Source organism: Tachysurus vachellii, chromosome 11, assembly GCF_030014155.1.
Source record: "Tachysurus vachellii isolate PV-2020 chromosome 11, HZAU_Pvac_v1, whole genome shotgun sequence".
In the NCBI taxonomy this organism is placed as follows: domain Eukaryota; kingdom Metazoa; phylum Chordata; class Actinopteri; order Siluriformes; family Bagridae; genus Tachysurus; species Tachysurus vachellii.
In genome coordinates, this window is record NC_083470.1 from 19,080,600 (window position 1) to 19,104,669 (window position 24,070).

A 24,070-nucleotide genomic window follows, 5' to 3' on the forward strand; every position below is an offset into this window, starting at 1 on the left:
AGGCCTCTGTTAAGAGCAGCGACTAAAATTCAATACAAGAATGCTCCTGAGCCATGTTATAACATTTACTAGTGTGAAGCTTAAAGGGACACAGCAAACGTTGGCGCAATCACATGGCCAGTAGAGAGAGAGAGAGAGAGAGAGAGAGAGAGAGAGCGAGAGAGCGAGAGCGAGAGAGAGAGAGAGAGAGAGAGAGAGAGAAAGCAACATGCACACATACACGTTGTTTATTCCATTAATACGTATGAAAGCCAAGTCAGAACTACAGTCTTGACAACACGGATACATTACAGTAGATGTCTGATATGATTAAGTGTAGTAGTCGGTGGAATGACAGTCCATCTGATCTATCTCAGTAACACTTCTGCTCTTTCCTCCCAAATAGCAAATCTACATATGTGCTTTTATGAATATTTTAGTATAAAGAGTGTGAGGTTGGAAAAAGGTTTTGGAAAAAAAAGGAAAACACTGTGTTGTGATTGATTGTACTCGCTTTTTTCTTTTCTACACAGAACAGGCTTAATCAGATTTCATAGTTCTGAGCCAAATACGTCCAGTTGAAGTTAAACGGACATCGCTTTATACCCTGATATATATCCGTGCAGCAAACATTTTAAAATACACGTACTAATCTTTTATGTGTTTATTCACATGGTACCCATAAACACTACAGTTTAACAGCAAAGGGAGTGGCCGCACAATCACCTCGACTTATTTAAAAGTGTCAAATCGCCTGGGTTTAGTCTATTATATTTCATCAGTCATACATGCACTGATCCGCCACTGCCTAAATAAATAGCACAGAATGTACAGATGAGTTCACGTGTTTACGCAAAATAACGTAGGCTAAAAACCTTCGCTCTCGACACATTACTGTTGATAAGTCAACGAGAGTATCTATTAATTCTTTAATGATTTATCTCCAGATAATAGTTATGAGCCAGATTTATCTTTAAGCTTTTCATTTATACTAACCCTAGGTCCAACGTCAGGACCTTATGTTTTTATCACCTCGGCCTTGCTTCGATTCCAGGCAGGGAAGAAGCCCAGCCAGCAATTGGTTAACTCTCAGTGCCGGTCACATGCCCAGCTAAAATGGTAGGATTTTGCTTCAGGGAGGACTTCCGACTTAAATCCCGTGCCAAATCAAAATGTATGGATCGGATGATCCACTGTGGCAACCCAGTACAGGGAGCAGCCGATGGACAACATTTACTAAGTTAAAAGTTTACACTTTGTTGATACTTAGAGGCATCACCTTTTCATTTAAGACATTGGGCAGATGCCGTAACCCAGAGAAACTTTTTATTTCCACTAACCCACCACATCCCCTTTAAATCAATCGAACCAAAATCAAACATTTGTGGTTGCCTTCTACGAGCTTCAAGCAAAACATTCACTTCACCTGGTGAACTCAGGTCGGCTTCCTTGCTCTTTCATGCTTTTTTTAGATCAGACAACAAATCTCAACACACCAAGTTTTCTATGGGATTTAGGTCAGGGCTTTTTTTATTTGATGGCCACTCATATACTTGCACTTTATCATCTTTAAGCCATTTTGAAAGTACACTTGATCATTGTCCTGCTCTGTTTTAACTTTCTGACTGATGTTGTGTTCTAGATAATCCTCTTTCCTCATAATGCCATCTATTTTCTAAAGTGCACCAGTCTCTTTTTCAGGAACAAAAGAAAAACACCTCCACACGATGATGCCGCTACACATGTGTAGTTGGTATGGTTTTCTTCCATTCAAAAGCCTCAGCCTTTTTCCTCTCAATATAGTACTGATTATCATGGCTACCATTCTCCAAAAAAACCTGGTGATCACCTGTAAACTCAGAATCAGGGCTTTTTCCTTGAACGACAGCCTTCATGCAATGGACTCCCTTAATGGCGGTGTCTATACTTTGGTACCTGATTCTCCAACTTCCAATGTTGCTGAGGTTCTGTTTCAGACCAAACCTTTCAGACCAAAGTGTGCTAAACTTTGTGATTACTGGGTTTTATTAATAAACATTTATTTTATATTAATGCATTTTTTAAAGGTTTTGGTTAATGTGCTTGGATTTTGCATGGTATCAAATACAAAAAAAGGTCAAAAATGAAGACCTTTTACAACTCACATTAAGCCTTGAATGTTGTTCGGGTCTGTGGGACCCATATTCATAAACATCAATAGTTTTGAAAAACTTTCCTTCCTTTATTTCATTTTTTTTTTTTTTTTTGCATTTTCTTCTGTATCTTTGCAAATCCACTCATAACTTGATTAAATTAGATTTTTTTTTTTAAATTACATTTTATTAAAAAACAACAAAAAAACGAGTAGCACTTTAATTAAAAAATGTGATGTAATAAAGGTAAAGGGCAAATATTAACCATATATACAGTTTATATTGCTTGTAATTGGTATGAAGTAAACATATGTAGAGTATTTTAACATCAAATTTTTGATTGTGTTGAATTAAAAACCCAAAAAAACCAGACCCACGAACACTGGCTGAGTAACAAAAATACGAACAACATACAAGGGTTAACTCCTAATTATGACAATTGATCAATCAGAAGCTTCTGAAATTATTTCAACAATTTCTGCTATGTTCCAGAGACAGAAAAGTTGCTGTATATAAACATCTGACTCAGTAGAACTCTGAAAAAGTGAAATAAAGTGGAATTTTATCTGCCTTTAATCGACGGTTTTCGCCACAAAGATAAGTGGCCAATTAACAAGCTAAAAAATATACAGTAACAAGAAAAAAGTGGAAAATCTGAAAATGGTTATCTTTAGCCTAGATGAATGTACCTTTGGCATGAAGTGTAGACATTTTATAATAAAGCAAAAAGAACGAAGGAGCCAAAAGGAGTAATGTTGGACTCGTGGGCTTTCGCACATAGCATCGCACTGCGCTTACATAAAGAGGATTGGGATTATTCGCTCTCATCCTGTCACACTGCTGCTTTCCTCTACAAGACTGGAATCAAATTTTTACTCTCTCTGCCCTGACAGCAGTCCATAATAATGTGAGAGGAAACATTAAATCAGAAGTAGATTTCCCCAGTACTGCAAGAGAATTCCTTCTAAGGATTGAAATGAAAAATGAATGGTACGACTGGAAGGATGGACTGGAATGACTTGGTGAATGAAAGTGACAAGATTGATGGGTAAAAAAAAAAAAAAGAGAGAAATGACAGGAAAGAAAGAGGATTAAGACAGAGAGAGAGAGAGAGATAAAGCCTGACACTGCTACAGGATGATTACTGTATATTCGGTGGTTGTGAGTTACCTTGTGCATTATGCCACTAACATCATGTGAATAATTTCTTTGAGAAATGATCAGCTCAATATTCTTTATATCATATAAACTTTAGAAATCATAGAAATCCTGGCAGTACTGTGTAATTATTCTTTTTGTGCCATGAGAAGGAATTCAGGTTCATCACAACATCGCCAATCAAAAAAAAAAAAAAGGTCTTCAATTCCAGTATGCATTGTTATTAATGCTAGCGCACTAGCAGTACTAATCTTTAGCTGGTGATGAAAGAAAATCGACAGAGTGGTAACTGATCTCGAATAACTGTCTGTGCAAACTCGTTCTTTATTTTTCCTTCACAGCAAACCGATTTCTAAGCAGGATATACAGCTACTTAAAGGTCTGTGTGAACGCAGCGTGCCAAAGAACTTTGGGAAAGATTGATATTCTTCAAATACTGAATAATTCTGGCAAATTGTGTGGAGGATGTGTACCACATATACAGTAGTGTATGCGTGTATGTGTGCGGACTCACGGTTGCGTTTTCCCTCTTGGTCTCCTTCCTCGTCATTTTCTGGGTCGATATCTTCAGCTTGAGTGATCCAGTCCAGATAGCCTTTCAGATCCTCCTCCAGCTGCTGCTTCTCCCGCAACTTCTGGAAATCTCCACGTGCCTTAGCTTTCTCACGCTCCTTAGAGAACTCTCTGTGTTCCCACACATACAAACACAGAATATATAAATTATTGGTGTCATTACCAAACTTTAAAACAAACATTGCAACATTTTGCATAGAAAAACATATACACTATACAGCCAGTATTATTAGGAACACGCAAGTTCCTGTAATTGTCCAATCGGTCGATCTAGTGGCAACAGCTAAACGTGTAAAATCATGCAGATATATAACTTATATAACCACTCTTTACATCCGTTGTGAGCAGAAAAGCACCTCGGGAAAACACAATATGCCAAACCTTCATGTGGATTGGCCACAACGTGAACCTTTTTTTTTTTTTTTTTTTTTTAATTGCATGCATGAGCATACAGACATAGGATTACACACACACACACACACACACACACACACACACACGCACAACACGTACCCAAACACAAAATCAAAGGCTTCAAAATTACTAAATGGTTTCTCACCCACTAAGAACACCCAAAACGAGATTGAGGACGAAGAAGGAACCAAAGATGACCAGACTGACAAAGTAGACCCATGGCAGCTCATAACCCATGGCATCATTCATCTGTAACAGAGAAAAATACAAACGCACACACAAACACACACACATACACACAGAGACACACAGAAACAGAGAGGAGTTTAGGGTCTGCTGAGTGGTAAAAACTCGATAAACTGCAGTTCATTATAATTAAAACAAACAAAATGGTGGCTTCAGTTTAATCTCCTATCAATGACAGTATCAATGGTATTGATGGTAATGTAACATTTAAATTGGAAAAGATTTTGAAAAATGACGTGCAAGTCATATCGTTTGCTGTTAACAAAAGCAGATTATTTGTGGCTTGAGTGTTCATGAGGAAAATACACACGTAGCCCAGACTTTAGATGTAACGGCCTATTGATGGAATACCTACGCTTAGATTTAATCTCTCAATTCAATTTGATCTCTGATATTTTTCAGCTTCCGTTGCTGAGACATCTGTAACACATCTGTAATAAGGAGCATGTGGATGTAATGATCGTGGACAAGATGGATTATTAAATCCACCGCCCCCCCCCCCATGTCTTAAAAGGAGAAAGGTGAGCACAATTTATTCAACTGAGTATACGTGACACAAACGGACACACGACAGAAATGTAAATTTTGTAGTGACGTTTTTCTGTTCAGCGTGTCACGTCACATTCCTTGTTTATACTATTTACTAATACTAAAAAACTACAAATCGTGAATGCAACATTATCGTACCATCAGAGACACAAACAATTTCTCTGACAGGTTATTGAAAGATACAGCGTTTTTTAAACTCTCCTCGCTAATACCATGACCAGACATCATCGTGAAGGGTTCATGACCTCCCTCTATTTCTTGTCTTGACTGAGAGTCTTCACTGTATGCAGGTCTCTTCGTTGGTGTCTCTTTTACCAGTCTGCTGTAGTTAGTTCAGTATTCGATACTGTAGTGTTCGATGTACTGTAGTGTGTAACAGCAAGTTCAATAAACTGATTGCTTGTTCAGGCTTAGAAATGTTCTATAAACAGAGCAGCGTCTTAGGTCACAAATTATAGACTTAATTATAGACCTCTGGGTTTGTCGCTAAACGACAATTCTTGGCGGATGTACAGAGAAAAAAAAAGAACTATAAACAGTGGTCTTTATGAACAGAACAAACTTAAACACACTAAACGTTTACAGCAGTCTAAACTCTCTTATTAATCTGGACTTGTCTTTATGTAGACAGTAAGTTGGTTAATACGTCATGCGTACATGTATCCATGCCCACTTTCTTCTGTATTTCTGCAAATCTAGAAGTTAGAGCCTGCTGTCTATTGAGGAAAAAAAAAAAAAGTGAAGTGAAGGAGAAAGGTCAGAGTAATAGACAGGGACATTCAGCTAGTTTGCCAGTTCTAACTTTTTCTCCTCCACTCTCAGTCCACATGTTTTTTTCGCCACCCTCCAGTGACCGGAGCTCTTTCTTGGGAAGGGATATGTCAGAGTCGCGCACGCTTCCTTGGCCTCATTTGCATTTGGAGAATTTGCCATGGTAACAGATGCATGGTTGGGAAGGAGGGGGAGAGAAAGGACAAGAGAGGAATAGAGCGAGAGAGGCAGAGGGAGAGAGAGTAGAACAAGCACAGTGGAAGTGACAGATGCTGTCCATGGTAACACTGGTGCCTATTCTTGCGGGGGAAAAAATTACACTATGATACGTCAGGTGATTTAAAGCTCTTTTGTATCTTTGTAACATCTACTTTAAGGTACAAACCCCCATGCAGTTAAGGAATATTTTAGTGTTCAGGGAAAACAGCATGACAGTGCCCCTGATATATTTAATTTGAAGTGCTACCAAAGGAGAACTTAAGAGTATACACATATTAATTTATACCGTAATAAGAAAATCACAATCTGTTAGAAAGTTAATGTCGTGCTTTATTGCTCGTATCGACGTAACGATTGATTGTAATCATGTCATGTCTCGTGCCATCTTCTCTTCTTTTTCCCAACCAGGGAGTGAGGTAGCATTGCAGGGGGTTTAAAATACTGACAGAAACATCAAAGTAACTTTAATGAACAAAATTCGCTGAGCCTACTTAAAGTCTCAAGGGAAAGTACACAAGGGGGCAAATAATGTACACCAATATTATTAAAACCAGCGACAAGTGAAGTGTATAACACTGATTATCTCGTTAACAGTGGCACATGTAAAAGGCCAGGATATAAAAGACAGGCAGCATGTGAACAGTCAGTTCGTAAAGTTGACGTGTTCCAAGCAGGAAAATAAGGCAAAGATCTGAGCGAATTTGTCCAGGGACAATTTGTGATGGCTGGACCACATGGAGCATCTCCAAAACAGCTTGTATCCTACAGCTCGTATCCTACAGATCCTACAGAAGAGCTACTGTAGCAAAAACTGCTGAAAAAGTAAATGCTGGCTTTGTTAGAAAAGTGTCTGAACAAGTTGTTATTTGGTTCACTGAGTGATATACTGTAAGACGAAATCTGGATTCGATTCATTGAACTGTTACTGTATATGACATCAAAACAAGCAGTGCTGTGTGCGCTTATCATGAATCGCGCAATCCCACCACTAATCCCTTATTTACTTGTCATGTGCACATGCCTCAATTTCCATAACACACACTATTTAAGATAGGTGTTAAAATAGTGAGGTAAAGCTAAAACATTCAGCAGGCTAGAGTCAGATCCAATAAAAACAGCAAACAGGAAGGGAGAGAAAAAGAGAATATTGAAAAGGAACAGTTTTCCAACTTTTTCCAAGATTTCCATTTATATTACAGATTTGACAAATGGCTTATTTATAAATACGGTGTATAGAGACGCACAGTACAGAGCCTTGCACAAGGTCCAACAACGTTCTGAAGGAAGTACTGATTGACAGAAAAGAGGAAAAGAAATCTAAAGCAACATAATGAAGGCCTGTCATGTTCTAGCACTTCAAAAATTCTATAATAAATCAGAAATGATATTCACACTTCTTTAAAAGTTGTGTGCTTCACTTGCACAGGGCTCAGCATTCGCATCCTCCACAACGTAATGCTCACTAAATGTGTCAATAAATAATTTACTAAAAACAAAACGATCACCTTCACATTTATGCCTCGACACTAATCTACATTTCTGCTATATCTTTAACTATCGATGACATTAATACTGATGATTAATGGTGATGATTTATCTGCAGTAAGGTAGTTAAACCTGGGTTAATATACTGATCTGAAATTTACACACACTCTAAACACACCAGACAAGACATTGTTGGTGATATTGAACAGCATGTACCTCATTCGAAGTAATGCAAAAACCGGAGACGAGCTGTTAAAGCGGTTGTCTGTTGTAGTCATCCAATCATGTGTGTTGACAGGGAAAATATGCAAATAAGAACATTAAACCATGGTTTAATTATGTATGGCGTGAAACGTCAGATTACGAACAGCCAGGATTAACTGTTAACGCGGGTAAAGTGTGATCAGTGTGAAAGGTGTAAGAAGACAAGGTAGGGATGTGGTAGCTTAGTGGTTAAGGTGTTGGGTTACCAATCGGAAGGTTGTGAGTTTGATTCCTACATCCACCAAGCTGCCACTGCTGGGCCCCTGAGCAAGGCCCTTAACCTTCAATTGCTCAGTTGTACAAAAACGAGATAAAAATGTACGTCACTCTGCTAAATGCTGTAAATGTAAGACAAGCTGGGGTTTAGAATGAGCCAGAGTTAACTTGGAAAACCCTCAAGACTACCTAGAAGACTATTTAACATCACTATCAGGTGTGAGCTGTATGTTAGTTCTGTGGTGAGCTGCATTTATTTACCCAGTACAGCACTTCCGTCCAGCCCTCCATGGTGATGCACTGGAACACAGTCAGCATTGCGAACAGGAAGTTGTCAAAGTTGGTAATGCCGTTGTTGGGCCCCTGCCAGCCGTCTTTACAGGTGCTGCCGTTAATGGTACATTGGCGTCCTTGACTTGACAGAGTGCAGGGGCTAGGGTCTTCCTCTGCTAATGTACCTGCAGAATAGGAAGGAAAAACAGAGAGAGAGAGACAGAGAGAGAATCAGAAGGAAGAAGATAGTAGCTTTAACAGTCAATATATATGATCACAGAGAATGAGAAAGACGACAGAAAACAAGAAGAAATATTCTATACGGGAGGACGTACAGACGCCCACCCATAGGGACACTCACGTGTGCCATTCATGTAACAGGTGGCATGCATCTTCCCGATGAAGAGCTCCAGGCCAATGATGGCGTAGATGATGATGACAAAGAGCACGAGCAGAGCAATGTGCAGTAAAGGAACCATGGCTTTAATAATAGAATTCAGCACAACCTGTAAACCTGCAAGCACACCACAACATGTCAGTAATATATCAGCGAGGTCTTCGGTGGGGAAAAGGCCCAGGTTAATCATTTAGAGCAATGGCTACTTCAAACGTACAGTATATTTCTAAAAATGACTTTCATTATGTTGGATTTCCTTCTGAAATCCTTACTTCTTCCTTATTCCTCTTTACTTAATCCTTCTTCCTTCTTCCTCTTTACTTAATCCTTACTCTGAAATCCTTATTTCTTCTTATTATTAAGATTTCATCTTAAGAAATACGGACAGCACCAGTAGTCTGTTGAAATAAAAATGCTTACTAAGGCTATTTTTACTAAGCGTATTTGAAATGATGGATGGTTTTAAGATGATTCTCATTACTAAAAGCAGGAAAATCCCTGAATTATACAGTGCTATTATGCAGTGCTGAAAACGCCCAACACAACCCTGGTACAGACAGAGTGTGATGAATCTTTAATAGTGCACAAGTCTGGAGAAGTATTTCTTTTTTTTTATAAGTATTTTTCTTGTTTTATCATTCACAAATACAAACAATGCCTTTATATCATGCTTGAGGTAAACCTGTGTTCTCCTAGTTAAAACATGGTGGTTTTAGCATCATGCTGAGAGTTACACTACCTTTTCTTTCTCTGAATAATGCTCCCTAATGCTAGACTTAATAATGCTCTTTGGGAGGTTTTAATAACCAAACCATGATACTTTTGCAGAACTTTGTGCAGAGTGTGATGAATCTTTAGAATGACTTATTTCTAACCTAAAGCCTCCTGCCCTACTGTATACATTTTTAGCATAATTCAAGGTAGGCAAACATAAATACTGCTTTTGTGTTAATATTAGTACTAAAAGGTGTTCTCTACAGTGAAGCATGGTGGAGTTTGCATTATGCATGAAATTGCACTTCTTGTTGCCCTTTCTTTCTCTGACCAGTACCCCTTATTATAGATTTAATGGTGTTTTGTGGGATGTTTCAGTAACCAGTGGGATGTGTTTCAGTTCTGTGGGATGTGGTAGCTCAGTGGTTAAGGTGTTCAACTACTGATCGGAAGGTCATTGGTTCGAATCCCAGGTCCACAAAGTTGCCACTGCGGGTCGCCTGAGCAAGGCCCAAACCCACAGTTGCTCAATAGGGCCTTATACGATTGTGTATAAACTGAAATAAGACAATGTAAGTCACTCTGGATAAGAGTGTCTGCTAAATGCTGTAAATGTAAACCAAATCATGACACTTTTGCAGAACTTTGTCACGAATATGTTTTTTTAAAGCTACATGATCTAACTCTGGTGTCTTCTGCACTATTTTCTATCTGTATGTATCTTTATATCATTACTCTGTACATTCTGCCCAACATTTTCACATTCATCTATGTGTATATAACATGCGTGTGTATATACATACATATATATATATATATATATATATATATATATATATATATATATATATATATATATATATATATATATATATATATATTCATATTCATACATACATACATACATATATACACACACACGCATGTTATATACACATAGATGAATGTGAAAATGTTGGGCAGAATGTACAGAGTAATGATATAAAGATACATACAGATAGAAAATAGTGCAGAAGACACCAGAGTTAGATCATGTAGCTTTAAAAAAGAAAATATATATATATATATATATATATATATATATATATATATATATATATATATATATATAGTAGATTGTTTATTAAGCTTGCTAACTCCTTAATTGCCATAATCCTGTAATCCTGTAACCTTTCACTCTACACACTCCTCTTCAATGCCATAGCCCTAGAACCATTTCTGTAATTCTGTAATATTTATTTACTGTATACGCTTTCATATATACCACCTGCTGTAAATATGCTATATATTTATCTGCACTTTTGCATGACTGCTACATTTTGCACTTCTGGTAGATGCCAAACTGCATTTGGAGTTGGCACTCCATCCAGAGTGTATCCTGCCTTGATGCCCGATAACGCCTGAGATAGGCACAGGCTCCCCGTGACCCGAGGTAGTTCGGATAAGCGGTAGAAAATGAATGAATGAATGAAGGTGATTTGTATATAATATCTTAACACAGTTTATCTAAACTGATTAATTATAACTGTAACCATTTAGGATTTTCTGTTTCACTCACTGGGCACTCCTGAGACGAGCCGGAGCGGTCGGAGCACACGAAAAGCTCGCAAAGCTTTGACATCAAAACCTCCCGGCTTCCCTCCGGACTGACCTGAATCTCCCTCTTTGGTCATCAGCTCCAGAACCACGCTGAACAGCCTGCACACACACACATACAGTACAGATCCTATTAATTTTTAAAGGTCAGTAATGTAGCTCCTCTGTACAGTAGATAGCATCAAGGAATGTACGCCAAGTTTGAACTTCCAGTCTAATCCAAGTCTACTGATCACCAGCGATCGTCTTGTACACATCTACTATTTCAATATTTCAAACCGGTTCCAACGTTGGATTCTGCAGCTATACACACCTGCTTCAAAATCCTGAACATCCTGAACATCTTCCCATCCAACCGACGGTTTTAAAAGTGTGTGATTTTTGTCTTGTTCTTTACACTGCAGAATTTTATTCACCTTTTATTGTATTATTTTATTACACCAAAATGTATTGGATAATGTCCCAGAGTATTATAGATTTAAAAATACATTTAAAAAATATATGTATTACATTATTTATTATTTATTATTTATTTATTAATAAACAAAACATTGAATTACAAAAAATTAAGAATTAATTTCCCTAGTAATTATTTAAAAAAAAAAAAAAAAAAAAAAAACAGTTTAATGTAAAATATTAACATAAATATATTTCTAAAAATTAAACACACAAAAAAAACTAAAAACTGAATACTTGATAAAGAACAGCTAAAACAGTATTAATTGTATCAGTAGAAGTTTTGGGCTGAAGTAGCTCAGGAACATGACACCTGATAAGATATTCTTAGCTTGCATGAGAGAGAAAACAGCCTTAAATCGCGAGGTGGGAGGCGTCACTATGACAACCTGATGTTAGTGGCTTCACCAGAGAGGATAGCAGCATTATGCAGGTTTAATTAAGTTCTGTATTTAGAAACTAGATCTCCCCAGTATGAAGAACCTACAGGAACAATCGTGGATCAGAAAATCTACTTGCTCGCAGCTTTTACAGGCAGTAAGTAAAAGATTGCAGTCTGTGCAATCAGGAAGTGGATTTATTATTACGTTCTTCCAAAAGGTATCACATGTATCACTCAAAGGTGTAAAAAAAACCTGTGTCCTGGCTACCTGAAATGAGCACATTTCATCATTTACAAATTAAATCAAGCTTTTATTTGTAGTTGACTAGTGTAAAAGGACCAGAATTAAAAAAAAGAAGAAAGACTTGATGACTTAAGCAAAACAAAAGTATGCGTGTTGTGACGCACCTCTACGCTGTATATATATATCACACATGCTTCCCTGCCACACACATCAGCCGAGGTGCGATCGGCTTTATTAATATATTAACATCTTAATCAAGTGCGCGGATGACGGATGCTTTTCAGATTCAGATGCATCTCAGTGTTGTAAGTAAAACATCAAGAGAAAATGCTGATGCTAACCAGCCTCTGTAGAGGAGGAGAGAACACAATATCTCAGGCAAAAAAAAAACAAGAACACCAAAGCTTAGAGTGATTTTTGTCAAGGAGGCAAACACAATGTGCTACATAGGCCACACACTATCACTACATTATCTTTTTTTTTTTTGCCTAGAAACCAAAACAAGGCTTTGGGCAACACCGAGCAGATTATTTTCTTAGCATTCAAATATTTTCACCTCTGATTTTAAGGTAACAGGTTTTAATGAGGCTTTCTAGAAGAATACTAATGATCAGGTTTGATATACACGACTGACTTACCCCACTATGACTATAATGAAATCCAGCATGTTCCATCCGTTCCTAACGTAGGAGTTCTGGTGCATTACCAGTCCGTAGGCTATGATCTTCAGAAAGGTCTCGATAGTAAAAATGATCAGGAAGGCATATTCTACTGTCTCCTGTGAACAGAGAAACACAAAGAGAAGATTTGTGTTACACCCACAACGTATTAACCTACACAGGTCAGTTATGCATTAGAAGTGATTTTGTATGTTATATTAACTATGTTACATCTCTATTATATATGTCATACGGAAGGAATAAAATGCAATGAGTTAAAGGATAAGAATTCACACTGGCATGAAGATGTTACTACTAGTTATTGATTTATTTCCTGCAGCACGTCCTCAAGTATGATAACAAATTTTCAGACCGTTTTATGGAACATTCACAAGACAAGTTAGTTTACATTAGCACTAATATTACTTGTTGTTACAGCTAATAAAATAGCCACAATTAGGCTTTTCTTTTTCTCTCTCGCGACTCTAAAAAGCAATTAGATATTGTTTTTTTAACAAACTGTCATGTAAAATCCTTTTCTTACTGATCTGAAGTGCTGGAACTGGAGACTCCTTTTATACGTTACATAAACGTATCTCCTCAGAGAACGCTTCACCAACAAATACAAATTTCTCTCTATTTAACCCATTTAAGAGGTACACTGGCAGAACTAAAATATTTCACTCACTCACTCACTCATTTTCTACCGCTTATCCGAACTACCTCGGGTCACGGGGAGCCTGTGGCGTCATCTCAGGCGTCATCGGGCATCAAGGCAGGATACACCCTGGACGGAGTGCCAACCCATCGCAGGGCACACACACACTCTCATTCACTCACGCAATCACACACTACGGACAATTTTCCAGAGATGCCAATCAACCTACCATGCATGTCTTTGGACCGGGGGAGGAAACCGGAGTACCCGGAGGAAACCCCCGAGGCACAGGGAGAACATGCAAACTCCAAACACACAAGGCGGAGGCGGGAATCGAACCCCAACCCTGGAGGTGTGAGGCGAACGTGCTAACCACTAAGCCACCGTGCCCCCTAGAACTAAAATATGTCTTACCAAATATTTTCAATCAGTATAACCTGAAATCAATGATGTTATGGCTGAGAGTCTGATATAAAATGAGTCTGGACACATTTCAGTGTGAGTTGATTTTCCCTTTAGGTATAATCTTACTGTAACATGTGGCGGACGCCGCCGACGGTAGGTATTGAACCTGAATATCCACGGTAGCGTCGATCTGCCGCATTTATTAACATAAATGAAGACTTACATAACTTACATAAAACGTAACAAAACAAAACATGACTATAGCATGGAAATTTGAATAGCGTAAACAGGGGTGTTGCTAAGGTTGGAAGGGATGAGGGGTTTACCCTCTTGAGACTTTAACTCACCAACAGTTTTATTATTACCTCACCAATGAATGAATGAATGAATGAATGAATGAATGAATAAATGACGACTGTCCATATTCTGGCCGTATTCTTTACTGCGTACAGCGGAGTAAACGTGTAATATACGAGCTAACGGAGACGAGTTTCTTGTACTGGTATGTCTTGTACTATAGTTGAGATGTCTCAAAGAGCAGAAATAGGATTGATATCACCAGTTACTTTGCGTAAAAATAAACAAACCAATGTATCTATGAATATATTTGAGTGTCTACTTTTGGATGAGCCATTAACCACCACTGTTACAGTGTGAAACGACAAAGACATTTGATGCTGAACATAAACACAACAAAACAGGCCTCTGGTAAAAAGAAGTCCATAACATGTTTTTAATGAATCATTACATTACTAGCTTTCACGGAAGAAAAACATCCAAGCATACAAACCTGAACAAAGCGTATATAACAATATAAACATGTAACAGCTGAAATGAATGTTTCTGTTACATAAACTGAATTAACACCTTCTGATGACTCCGATTAAAGAACAGAGCAACGCTGTGGTAGAAAGATATATAATATATTAGAATCTATTATTATTTATTCCATTCGCTTCGATTCAAATGATTTGTATCAAAGTGGCTTTACAGAAGCATAGAAACAAAATACATAAAATACACTAAGATTAAAATTAAATTACTATTTAACTCTAATGTTATGTAATGAGCAAGCCTGAGGCGACTGTGTCAAGGAAAAACTCCCTGAGATATGAAGAAGAAACCTTGAGAGGAACCAGAGAGGGAACCATCATCATTTGGGTGATAATGGATGGTTAATATTGTAAATAATGTAAATGTAAGTCTTGAAACTGGTTTACAAACAATACAGCTGGATGAACTGGATTAAATACAGGTATCAACCACAAGAACAAGCCAATGAAGACCTCGAATAAGATAGACTGGGTGAAGCAGAGGAAGATACAAGGAGGTCTGTAATGAAATCCTCTCAGAAAGAAAAAAAAAAGGGCTTTGACACAGGGACTGGAGGTCATTAATGCGCTGAGAGCAGGGAGTAATGTAGCCTGTAATTGAAGTATGGCTGTGACTGGAGCCCTTTGGCTTAGGAATAAAAATAGCCACAGTGTGGTGAGGAGATTAATCCCATCCGAACAATGAAAATCCAGCCATCACAAGTCGTGTGTCGTAGCCATTACTCTGACTTCCTGTGCTACTACAGAAGCTTGATTTTTCCTTATAAATTATACATTTTGGTTAGAAAAAAAAAATATATATATATATATATAAAAATAAATTTTGGATTCTATTCAGTAGTAAAACCCAAATAGGATTCTCTCACTCTTTCTCTGTCAGTCTACCTGTCTCTCTCTCTCTATCCATATCTCTCTCTGTCTGTCTGTCTCTGTCTCTCTGTCTTTCATTGTCTGTCTGTCTCTCTCTCTCTCTCTGTCCATATCTCTCTCTGTCTGTCTCTCTGTCTCTCTCTCTGTCTGTCTGTCTGTCTCTCTCTCTTTCCATATCTCTCTCTGTGTGTCTCTCTTTCTCTCTCTCTCTCTGTCTGTCTGTGTCTCTGTCCATATCTCTCTCTGTGTGTGTCTCTCTGTCTCTCTCTCTCTCTCTGTGTCCATATCTCTCTCTGTCTCTCTCTCAGTCTCTCTCTGTCTCTCTGTCCCTCTCTCAGTCTCTCTGTCTATATCGCTCTCTCTTTGTCTGTCTCTCTCTCTCTCTCTCTCTCTCTCTCTCACACACATCAGCAAATATAGATTTTGCAGATTAGCTTTCTTACCATTTTGATGATGCATAATATTTAGAAATTTTGAGCTATGCCTATAGAAGCATCAGGTGTGTAACTAAATATGTCATATATGATTATTTGTTTTTAAACGATCCAAGCATCTGTTTTCTGTAGCACTTCTCCTATATGGGCTGGACCTGTGGAACCCAGGGGTCTCTGGACAGGATGCAGGGCATCCTGAATATGGCTTTCAGCAATATTCCCATCTCCATTTCAATAAAAAAAAGCAAATATGTTGATATGTGTAACCTGGTACAAAATATTTAAGTATATAATAATATGAGTAGAACATTATTTGTACACTGTAACCTTACACCAAAACCCTGTAATGTTTTACATATTAACCTTTTCATTCCAGGATGTGACTCATCACACAGCAAGAAACTGCTCGCGGCTGCTTTTATAACTTTATATTGAGCTTCAGCTCTGTCCCATCGAGCACGTTTTCTTAATATGTTCTTTGTTACAGAAAAAAAAAAAATCACTGAACACCAAACACCAAATTAAAACCCTGTCTGAGTCGGAACTACACAACAAGGATGAAGGGGAAGAGACAAAATTCTCATGGTTGCCCGGGCAACCTGCTGTATTCTGACCATGATTGTAATGAAAGAGGAGTAGCTTGTGTGTTTATTCATCTGAGCTGAACCTCCGATTCATCTTGAGGAGATTTCAGAAGCATTGGGTTACTTGGAGACAGCTGTGTGTGTGGCTATATTTAGACACTATGTGTTTGATTTATCCAGGTGTTGTTGATTTGTCTTCTTATTGCACAATCTTAGGTTACATTAGTGTGTTAATGTTAAAGTGTTGATGTGTTGTCGGTGAAGAGAACCTTAATGTAAAGTGGGAGCGTTTATTCATTTGTTGTTCTTTAAAATTACACTTGCATGGCTTCCTAAGGTAAAACACACAGCCTTGGCCTGACCAATCAGGCACCATACTTGCACTTGCAAACAATCTGCTAATGGCACACAAATCGAAGCAAATGGAAAAGATACAATCTGAGCACAAAATAAACTCTTTAGCAAACAAACTTTAGCCTTGGAAAAAAAGCTCTTATGCTCTTCTTATGTAATAAAAGGTCTCAACCAGACAGACGTCAGCTCTCTCAGACCATGATAACACACACATGCGTGCACACACACACACACACACACACACACACATACCCCTTTGTGTATTACTGACAAAATTGTTCCTTTGCTAATGTATAATGACATCTAACTATCATAACATTTTACATTAAAACAGTCTTGTGACTTATTTCTAATTAATAGACTGAGTCATGTGACATTTTACATTAACAAACTAAATCATGTGACTCGTTTCACATTAAAACATCGAGTCATGTGACTCATTTTACATTAACACACTGAATCTTGTCACTCATTTCACATTAATACAGAGTCATGTGACATTTTCCATTAACAAACTAAATCATGTGACTCGTTTCACATTAAAACAGTCACGTGAATCAGTTCACATTAATACACTGTGTAATGTGACTCAATTCACATTAATATTTTGTACCATGCGACTCACAATAGCCAAAAGATTCTCAGGCGTATACAGTAGAGTTGTTCTGAACTGAGTCTCTTCTCTTCTGAACTGAGTATGTGTGCTGTTAAGGGCTGGTCTTTAACATCAACCACTTGCAACCTTTATCAGGAAACCTTTGTGTGTGTATGTGTGTGTGTGTGTTCATAACAAGAGGTTGTACCATGATAGGTGTCAGCACTGTCTAACACCGATAACACAAAAATGCCCATTCACTCTCACTCACTCTCTCTCTCTCACACACACACACACACACAAACATACACTTACACAAACATTCATACACGCACATACACACATACCCGTCCTTGCATTAGTGAAGGTAAATGACCCTGTTTTCTTCAGTGTATAAACTGTGTGTGTGTGTGTGTGTGTGTGTGTGTGTGTGTGTGTGTGTGTGTATGTGCGCGCTATGTTTGCATGTTTTTGTGCTTGTAAGTCTAAGAGCTCAAAGGCCACTCTACTGGCACAAAATAACACACACCAATGTGTAGTAGAATCCTTCCAGTAGAATCCTTCCAGTGCACAGGATACTTCACTTGGTGAAAGAAATCCCAGCATGCACTGCAAAAACCAGGCAGCATTGACTTTCACTATGTTCGCTTACTGGAAATGACGTCACAATTTTCTGAAGCGTGACAACTCAAAATGCTTACTATGGCAAGCCGTTTTAACATTTAATGGCTAGTCTGGATGTGTATTATAGATATCCGTAATTCATTTCTGCTTTTCAGATATCCACAACTTTATTATTCCTAGGACGAATAACATCACTTTTCCCATTCATGTCTATGGAGTTTCCCTTTACAGATATCTTTAATTCAGTTTTAACTAGTCAAAACTAGATTATTGATATCTTGAACTGAAATTGTGACTAGTCAGAATTAAATTGTAGATATCTCTAACCGGAATTATGGATAGTCATAATTTAGTTGTAGATATCTGTCATTAAGTTATAGATATCTTTAAATGAATTTTGATTAGAGATATATCAAATAAGAGGTATCTTTAACTTTCATTCTTCCTAGTCAAAATGTAATTAGAGATATCTTGAAATAGAGTTTTGACTAGACAAAATGATGTTGCAGATATCTGTAATGATGTCACTGCAAGTAGGAGGAGGGTCTTGTTATCGGTGGGAGGAGCTTGTTATAGGGGTGATTGCTGTTAACCCACAGGATAAACTCATTATAGACTGAATAGTAATCAGTAATAGTAATCAAATAGTAATCAAAATAGCGTTCTATTTCATGGCATTTTCTAATTATTTTATCTACAACAGCAACCGCCATTTCTTCTGTTACTTGTAAACCGGCTCAAATGATTTGTTTGCCGGGTGAATATCCAATGGGAAGCCTTGCATTAGCAACGTCATGCACAACTATAATGACGAGTCAAAATGACGTTTGCGATATCTATAACTTTAATTCTTCCTCGGCAAAACTCAATTATAGATATCTGCAATTGTCATTAAGGATGTGTGACGAGTTGAATATCGTTTTCAGTGACGTCATTGCAGATATCCGTAACTCACTTCTGACTATTCGAATCTGAATTCCAGATATCTCTAACTTTCATTGTGACTAGCTAAAACGGAATTATAGATATCTCTAACTGTCATTTTGACTAGTCAGAATGCAGTTACAACTAGTTAAAAATATGTTGTTGATATGTATAATGTTAATTCCGGATAGTCAATTTTAGCTATTAAATGTTAAAAACGGCTTGCCATATACGTACGATAGCTTGATTTAAACGACTTTTAAGTTTAGAAATGTTGCAAAGATATGAAAAAAATAAAAAAAGAGATCCTCTAACTGCCTGGTATGCTGTGTGTAAAGACATCAAACATGGCTGCTCTCAATCACACCATTACATTTCCCAAATACACAAAATCATACTCTATACAGATTATTTCTTTCTTTTTCTCTCCATTTATCTAAAAGGTTATGAACCTATATATTATTATTTTCATCTGGGGCAGTGCTGGCTCAAGAGGTTAAGTCTCTTGGTTGTTGACTGGAGGATTGGGGTTCAAGCCCCAGTGCTTTTGGGCCCTTAAGCAAGGCCCTTATCACTCTCTGTTCCATGTATCATGGCTGATCCTGTGCTCTGACCCCAACCTCCAAAAGTTGGGACATGCAAAAAAGAATTTCACTGTGATGTATATGTGACAAAATAATGGCTTCTATTCTATTCCTCTCAGCTTACTCTCCCTTCACTAGATTTCTTCTTTCCATAGATTTCTGTCTGGTTTAAAATATTTGTGTGGCAGCCTAGGTAGATGCTGCTAGCAGACCGATTTTTAACTTACAGTAGATATTGAATATGACGACAAGGAATTGATCGGGGGAAAAGAATGAATCGAGTCATCCAACTCAGAACATTGCATCATCTCCGCATCATACTTTGCATAAAAATAAGCTCCAGTCTATGAGCTCCCGTCTGTCCTTGCGAGGTCACTCAGTGTAAACTTCTTGCTTTGTTTGTCTCCTTGCTGTATCATTTCATTATGTGGATGACTTGTGACCATACAAGACCCAATTGGAGCAAGTGGATCAATCCTGTCTTTAGCTTAAGATTTCTTCTGAACTCTTCTTCATTATTATTAGTTTTTTACACTTAGCTTTTTAGTACACTTAGGTTAAGATATGAAGATATTCTCTGGATGTTTCAAAACAATTTGAAAATGAGGCAGGAGATAATACGCTACGTATGTATGTAGAAGAAAAGATTCTACTTGTTTGTAGAAAAGGGTGAACAATTTGCCTGTATTTTCAACACAATGACACAATATGTCAATTGTAATTTTAATCCAAATTTCTAAGTGGTCAGAAATGGTCAGAAAATGAACCTCACCTGGACTCTGGTTGACTTACAAGTAGTAGTTGTACTAAACTGTACAAATAGTGAAGCAAAATGTTTGATGAGGTTTTTGATCTTTAATATATTAATATTTTATATTTCTCACTCACTCATTTTCTACCGCTTATCCGAACTACCTCGGGTCACGGGGAGCCTGTGCCTATCTCGGGCGTCATTGGGCATCAAGGCAGGATACACCCTGGACGGAGTGCCAACCCATCACAGGGCACACACACACACACACACACACACACACACACACACACACACTCTCATTCACTCACACACTACGGACAATTTTCCAGAGATGCCAATCAACCTACCATTCATGTCTTTGGACCGGGGAGGAAACCGGAGTACCCGGAGGAAACCCCCGAGGCACGGGGAGAACATGCAAACTCCACACACACAAGGCGGAGGCGGGAATCAAACCCCCAACCCTGGAGGTGTGGGGCGAATGTGCTAACCACTAAGTCACCGTGCCCCCCTATATTTTATATTTATTTATACTAATTCTATTTATTTATTTATACTAATTCTAAATGTAGCAAAAGCTTTTTTCTGTTTCTCTGGTTTTTATTTTGTATTTTACGACGACCAAGATGACCAAAAAAGGGGATTTTTTTAAATTACAGTATTTTATATATATAACTAATATAACTAATTATATATATATATAAACTAATATATATATATATATATATATATATATATATATATATATATATATATATATATATATATATATATATATTAGTTTTTGTTTTTAAAAGATAAGTAAAATTATATAATTTTAATATTTATTTTATCCAACATTAATGTATTTTGTGTTAAAAATTCATACATTGTCTAGAATAAGTCATGACTTAACGTATCATCCACTTTTATTTATATTTGGATGGCATACACATAAAATCTGAAACAGAAGCGTACTTTATTACATTAAATGAGATAAATGAAATAAATAAAATAAAACAAGGCCACGAGCTGGTTTTAGATTGACTTTAGATTACAGAATCATCTCGCCAGTTTGTTCTGTGATATTGCAGACACAGATATTCTGTCTAATGCCTACGGAGTGCAGAAACAGAAAGTGCAAAATTAGCCCAGAGAAAGCACAGAAAAAAGACACATTACATGCAGCGAAGGCAATGAAGGTGCACCCACACATCTGTTGCTAATTTTGCGTGAATGTGTGAAAGATGATGCAAGAGAGTGTTAAAAATGAAGCATCAGGCTCTCAGGCTTCCCTAACTAAATGAGGGAGAATTAAACTGCAGTTCAAGCTGAAATATATCCATCCGTCCATCCGTCCATCCGTTCTTCCATCCATCCATTTTCTGTAGCACTTACCCTACTGGAGTCTATCCCAGATCACTGAAGTCTATCCCAGAACTAATCCGAGAGCAGACATTCGGGACACCGATTGAAGTCTTAAAATTTTCCATTGTCTTTGTAACCACTGGACATTTTAGTCTTTACTTTCTTATCAGCTAGGTGTTGTAATCAACGCCACTGCAGATCTGATCAGCTGATAAACTACATCTCAATGGCTTATTGTGACCATGTTTTTTTTTTTTTCTTAAACTGGAAAAGATTAAATGTCCTGGTGACATTTTTTTAAGAAATGCCATTCTTTTATAGCCTTCTTTAAGTTTCTAGATTTTTATATTTTTTTATTTTAGTTGGTTGGCTGTTGCTCAACTGGTTGTTTTTATTTCTATTTATTTTACTATGTATTATTTCGGATATATGATGGGGTTTGAAATGTAGTTTTCAGTACGTTAAAGTGATTGTATTAAATCTCCAACTGTATGACCCATACTCAGAATTGGTTCTCTGCATTTAACCCATCCAAAGTGCAAACACAGCAGTGAACACACACACACACACACACACAATGAACACACACCCGGAGCAGTGGGCAGCCATTTACAGTATGCTGCAGCGCCCGGGGAGAAATTGAGGGGGGTTCGGTGCCTTGCTCAAGGGCACGTCAGTATTGTCGGCCCGAAACGCAAACCCACAACCTTAGGGTTAGGAGTCAAAGTCTCTAACCATTAGGCTACTACTTCCCCCTTAGTTGTGATGTATTGCATTTTTGAAAGTTCTGGTTATAAATAAATAAGAAGTTTGAACAAAGAGATCTGTCTACAGTGCATGTATTTAAACTGGGGGAGAAAACCCTTGAAAACACAGACACACACAAACACACACACACTAGTATTACACACTAGTAGTATCTCACCAAAGAAATACGTCATCTATGACGTTTATTGCAAGACGTCAACGACTTGGTGTCATAGTCAACAGCATGGCTCACAACACAGGCAAGCACCATTCCACCAGGGTTATGTCTACCTTCTAGAGCTTTCTCTAAATGTCCTGTGAGGAACAACAAAAGCATCACTAAATAAATATCTTTAAAAATAACTGCTGCCTGTTTTTCTCTGGACTGTGTAAAGCTGCCTAAAACCTCCGGCAGCGTTTTATACGTTTTGACGTGAAATTCCTCAACATAGCTTCATAAAACATACATACAATGTGTAAACGTGCTGTAAAGGCAACAACCAGGCAGCAAGCTGTCAAATAAAGTGTGACCGGATAAATCCGTGTTCAAAAGTCGTCAAACAGGCAGGAGGCAAGAAAACCGGGAGAAAAAGTAGAGCAGAGAAAGCACAGTGAAAGCACGACTTGGATTAAAAGTAACAACAAAAAAAAGTAGGATAGGAATCGCAATGCGCTGGAGATATGTCAAGGCGTAATCACAAATGAATAAAGACAAAAAGACAAACGAATCAAGGTGAATCAGGAAATGAATCAATTTCCAGACAGGCATAGAGACAGGACCGAAGCTGGTAAATGAGCCATGAGGAGATTTTTTGCATTAATCTAAAGCTTATAACAAACATTAAATCATTCTGTCTTTAATAACACGCAGAAGAAAAAAAAAGAGAGAGAGAGGGAGAATCCAAGGATAAGAGACAGAGGATGAAGGAAACGAACACAATCGTGTAGCTGCTGACTGACAGGTTAAGCAGTTTCCCACTAAGATGTTGTGAATGAGCTCGTAATTACGACTTGGAAGACCACTTCAGAATAGTCCAATGTTTTGTTCTTAGAAATCTGGGGTATTTTTTTTAGCTGCGTGTTTTGGATCATTATCCTATTGGAGGACTGATGACCTGTGACTGAGACCAAGCTTTCTGACACTGGGCAGCACATTTTGCTCCAGAATGCATTGATAGTCTTGAGATTTCATTGTAACCTGCACAGATTCAATGCACCCTGTGTTAGATGCAGCCAAGCAGCCCCAGAACCTACCCGAGCCTCCTCCATGTTTCACAGTAGCCCCAGCGTTCTTTTCTTCGTATGCTTCAGTTTTGCTTCTGTGACCGTAGAGCTGATGTAACTTGCTAAAAAGCTGCAATTTTGTCTCATCTCACCGAAGGACATTCTAGCAGAAGCTTTGTGGCTTGTCATTTTGCATTCTGGAAAATTCCAGTCTCGTTTTTTTTTTTTTTTTTTTCATGATTTGCTTTCAACAGTGTAATCGTCCTCGGTCGTCTTCCATTAAGTCCACTTTGGCTCAAACTGCGACAAATGGTGAAATCTGACACTGATGTACCTTGACCTTGGAGTTCACCTCTAATCTCTTTAGAAGTTGTTCTGGGCCCTTTGGTTACCATATGTATTATCT

At 37.8% G+C, this 24,070-nt stretch overlaps 1 protein-coding gene across 15 annotated transcripts in view; it reads right to left on the reverse strand.

The window, feature by feature from the left end:
* The window catches only part of cacna1db (calcium channel, voltage-dependent, L type, alpha 1D subunit, b), a 114,484-nt gene that overhangs the window by 45,259 nt on the left and 45,155 nt on the right, over positions 1-24,070 (reverse strand). For all 15 annotated transcript variants that reach the window (XM_060880728.1, XM_060880735.1, XM_060880741.1 and 12 more), the window contains exons 4-9: positions 12,707-12,846; positions 10,949-11,088; positions 8,641-8,793; positions 8,268-8,464; positions 4,402-4,505; positions 3,784-3,953 (exon numbers count right to left, since the gene is read on the reverse strand). In XM_060880728.1, coding sequence (XP_060736711.1) covers positions 3,784-3,953; positions 4,402-4,505; positions 8,268-8,464; positions 8,641-8,793; positions 10,949-11,088; positions 12,707-12,846 — 904 coding nt within the window. The remainder of the gene's footprint in view (positions 1-3,783; positions 3,954-4,401; positions 4,506-8,267; positions 8,465-8,640; positions 8,794-10,948; positions 11,089-12,706; positions 12,847-24,070) is intronic.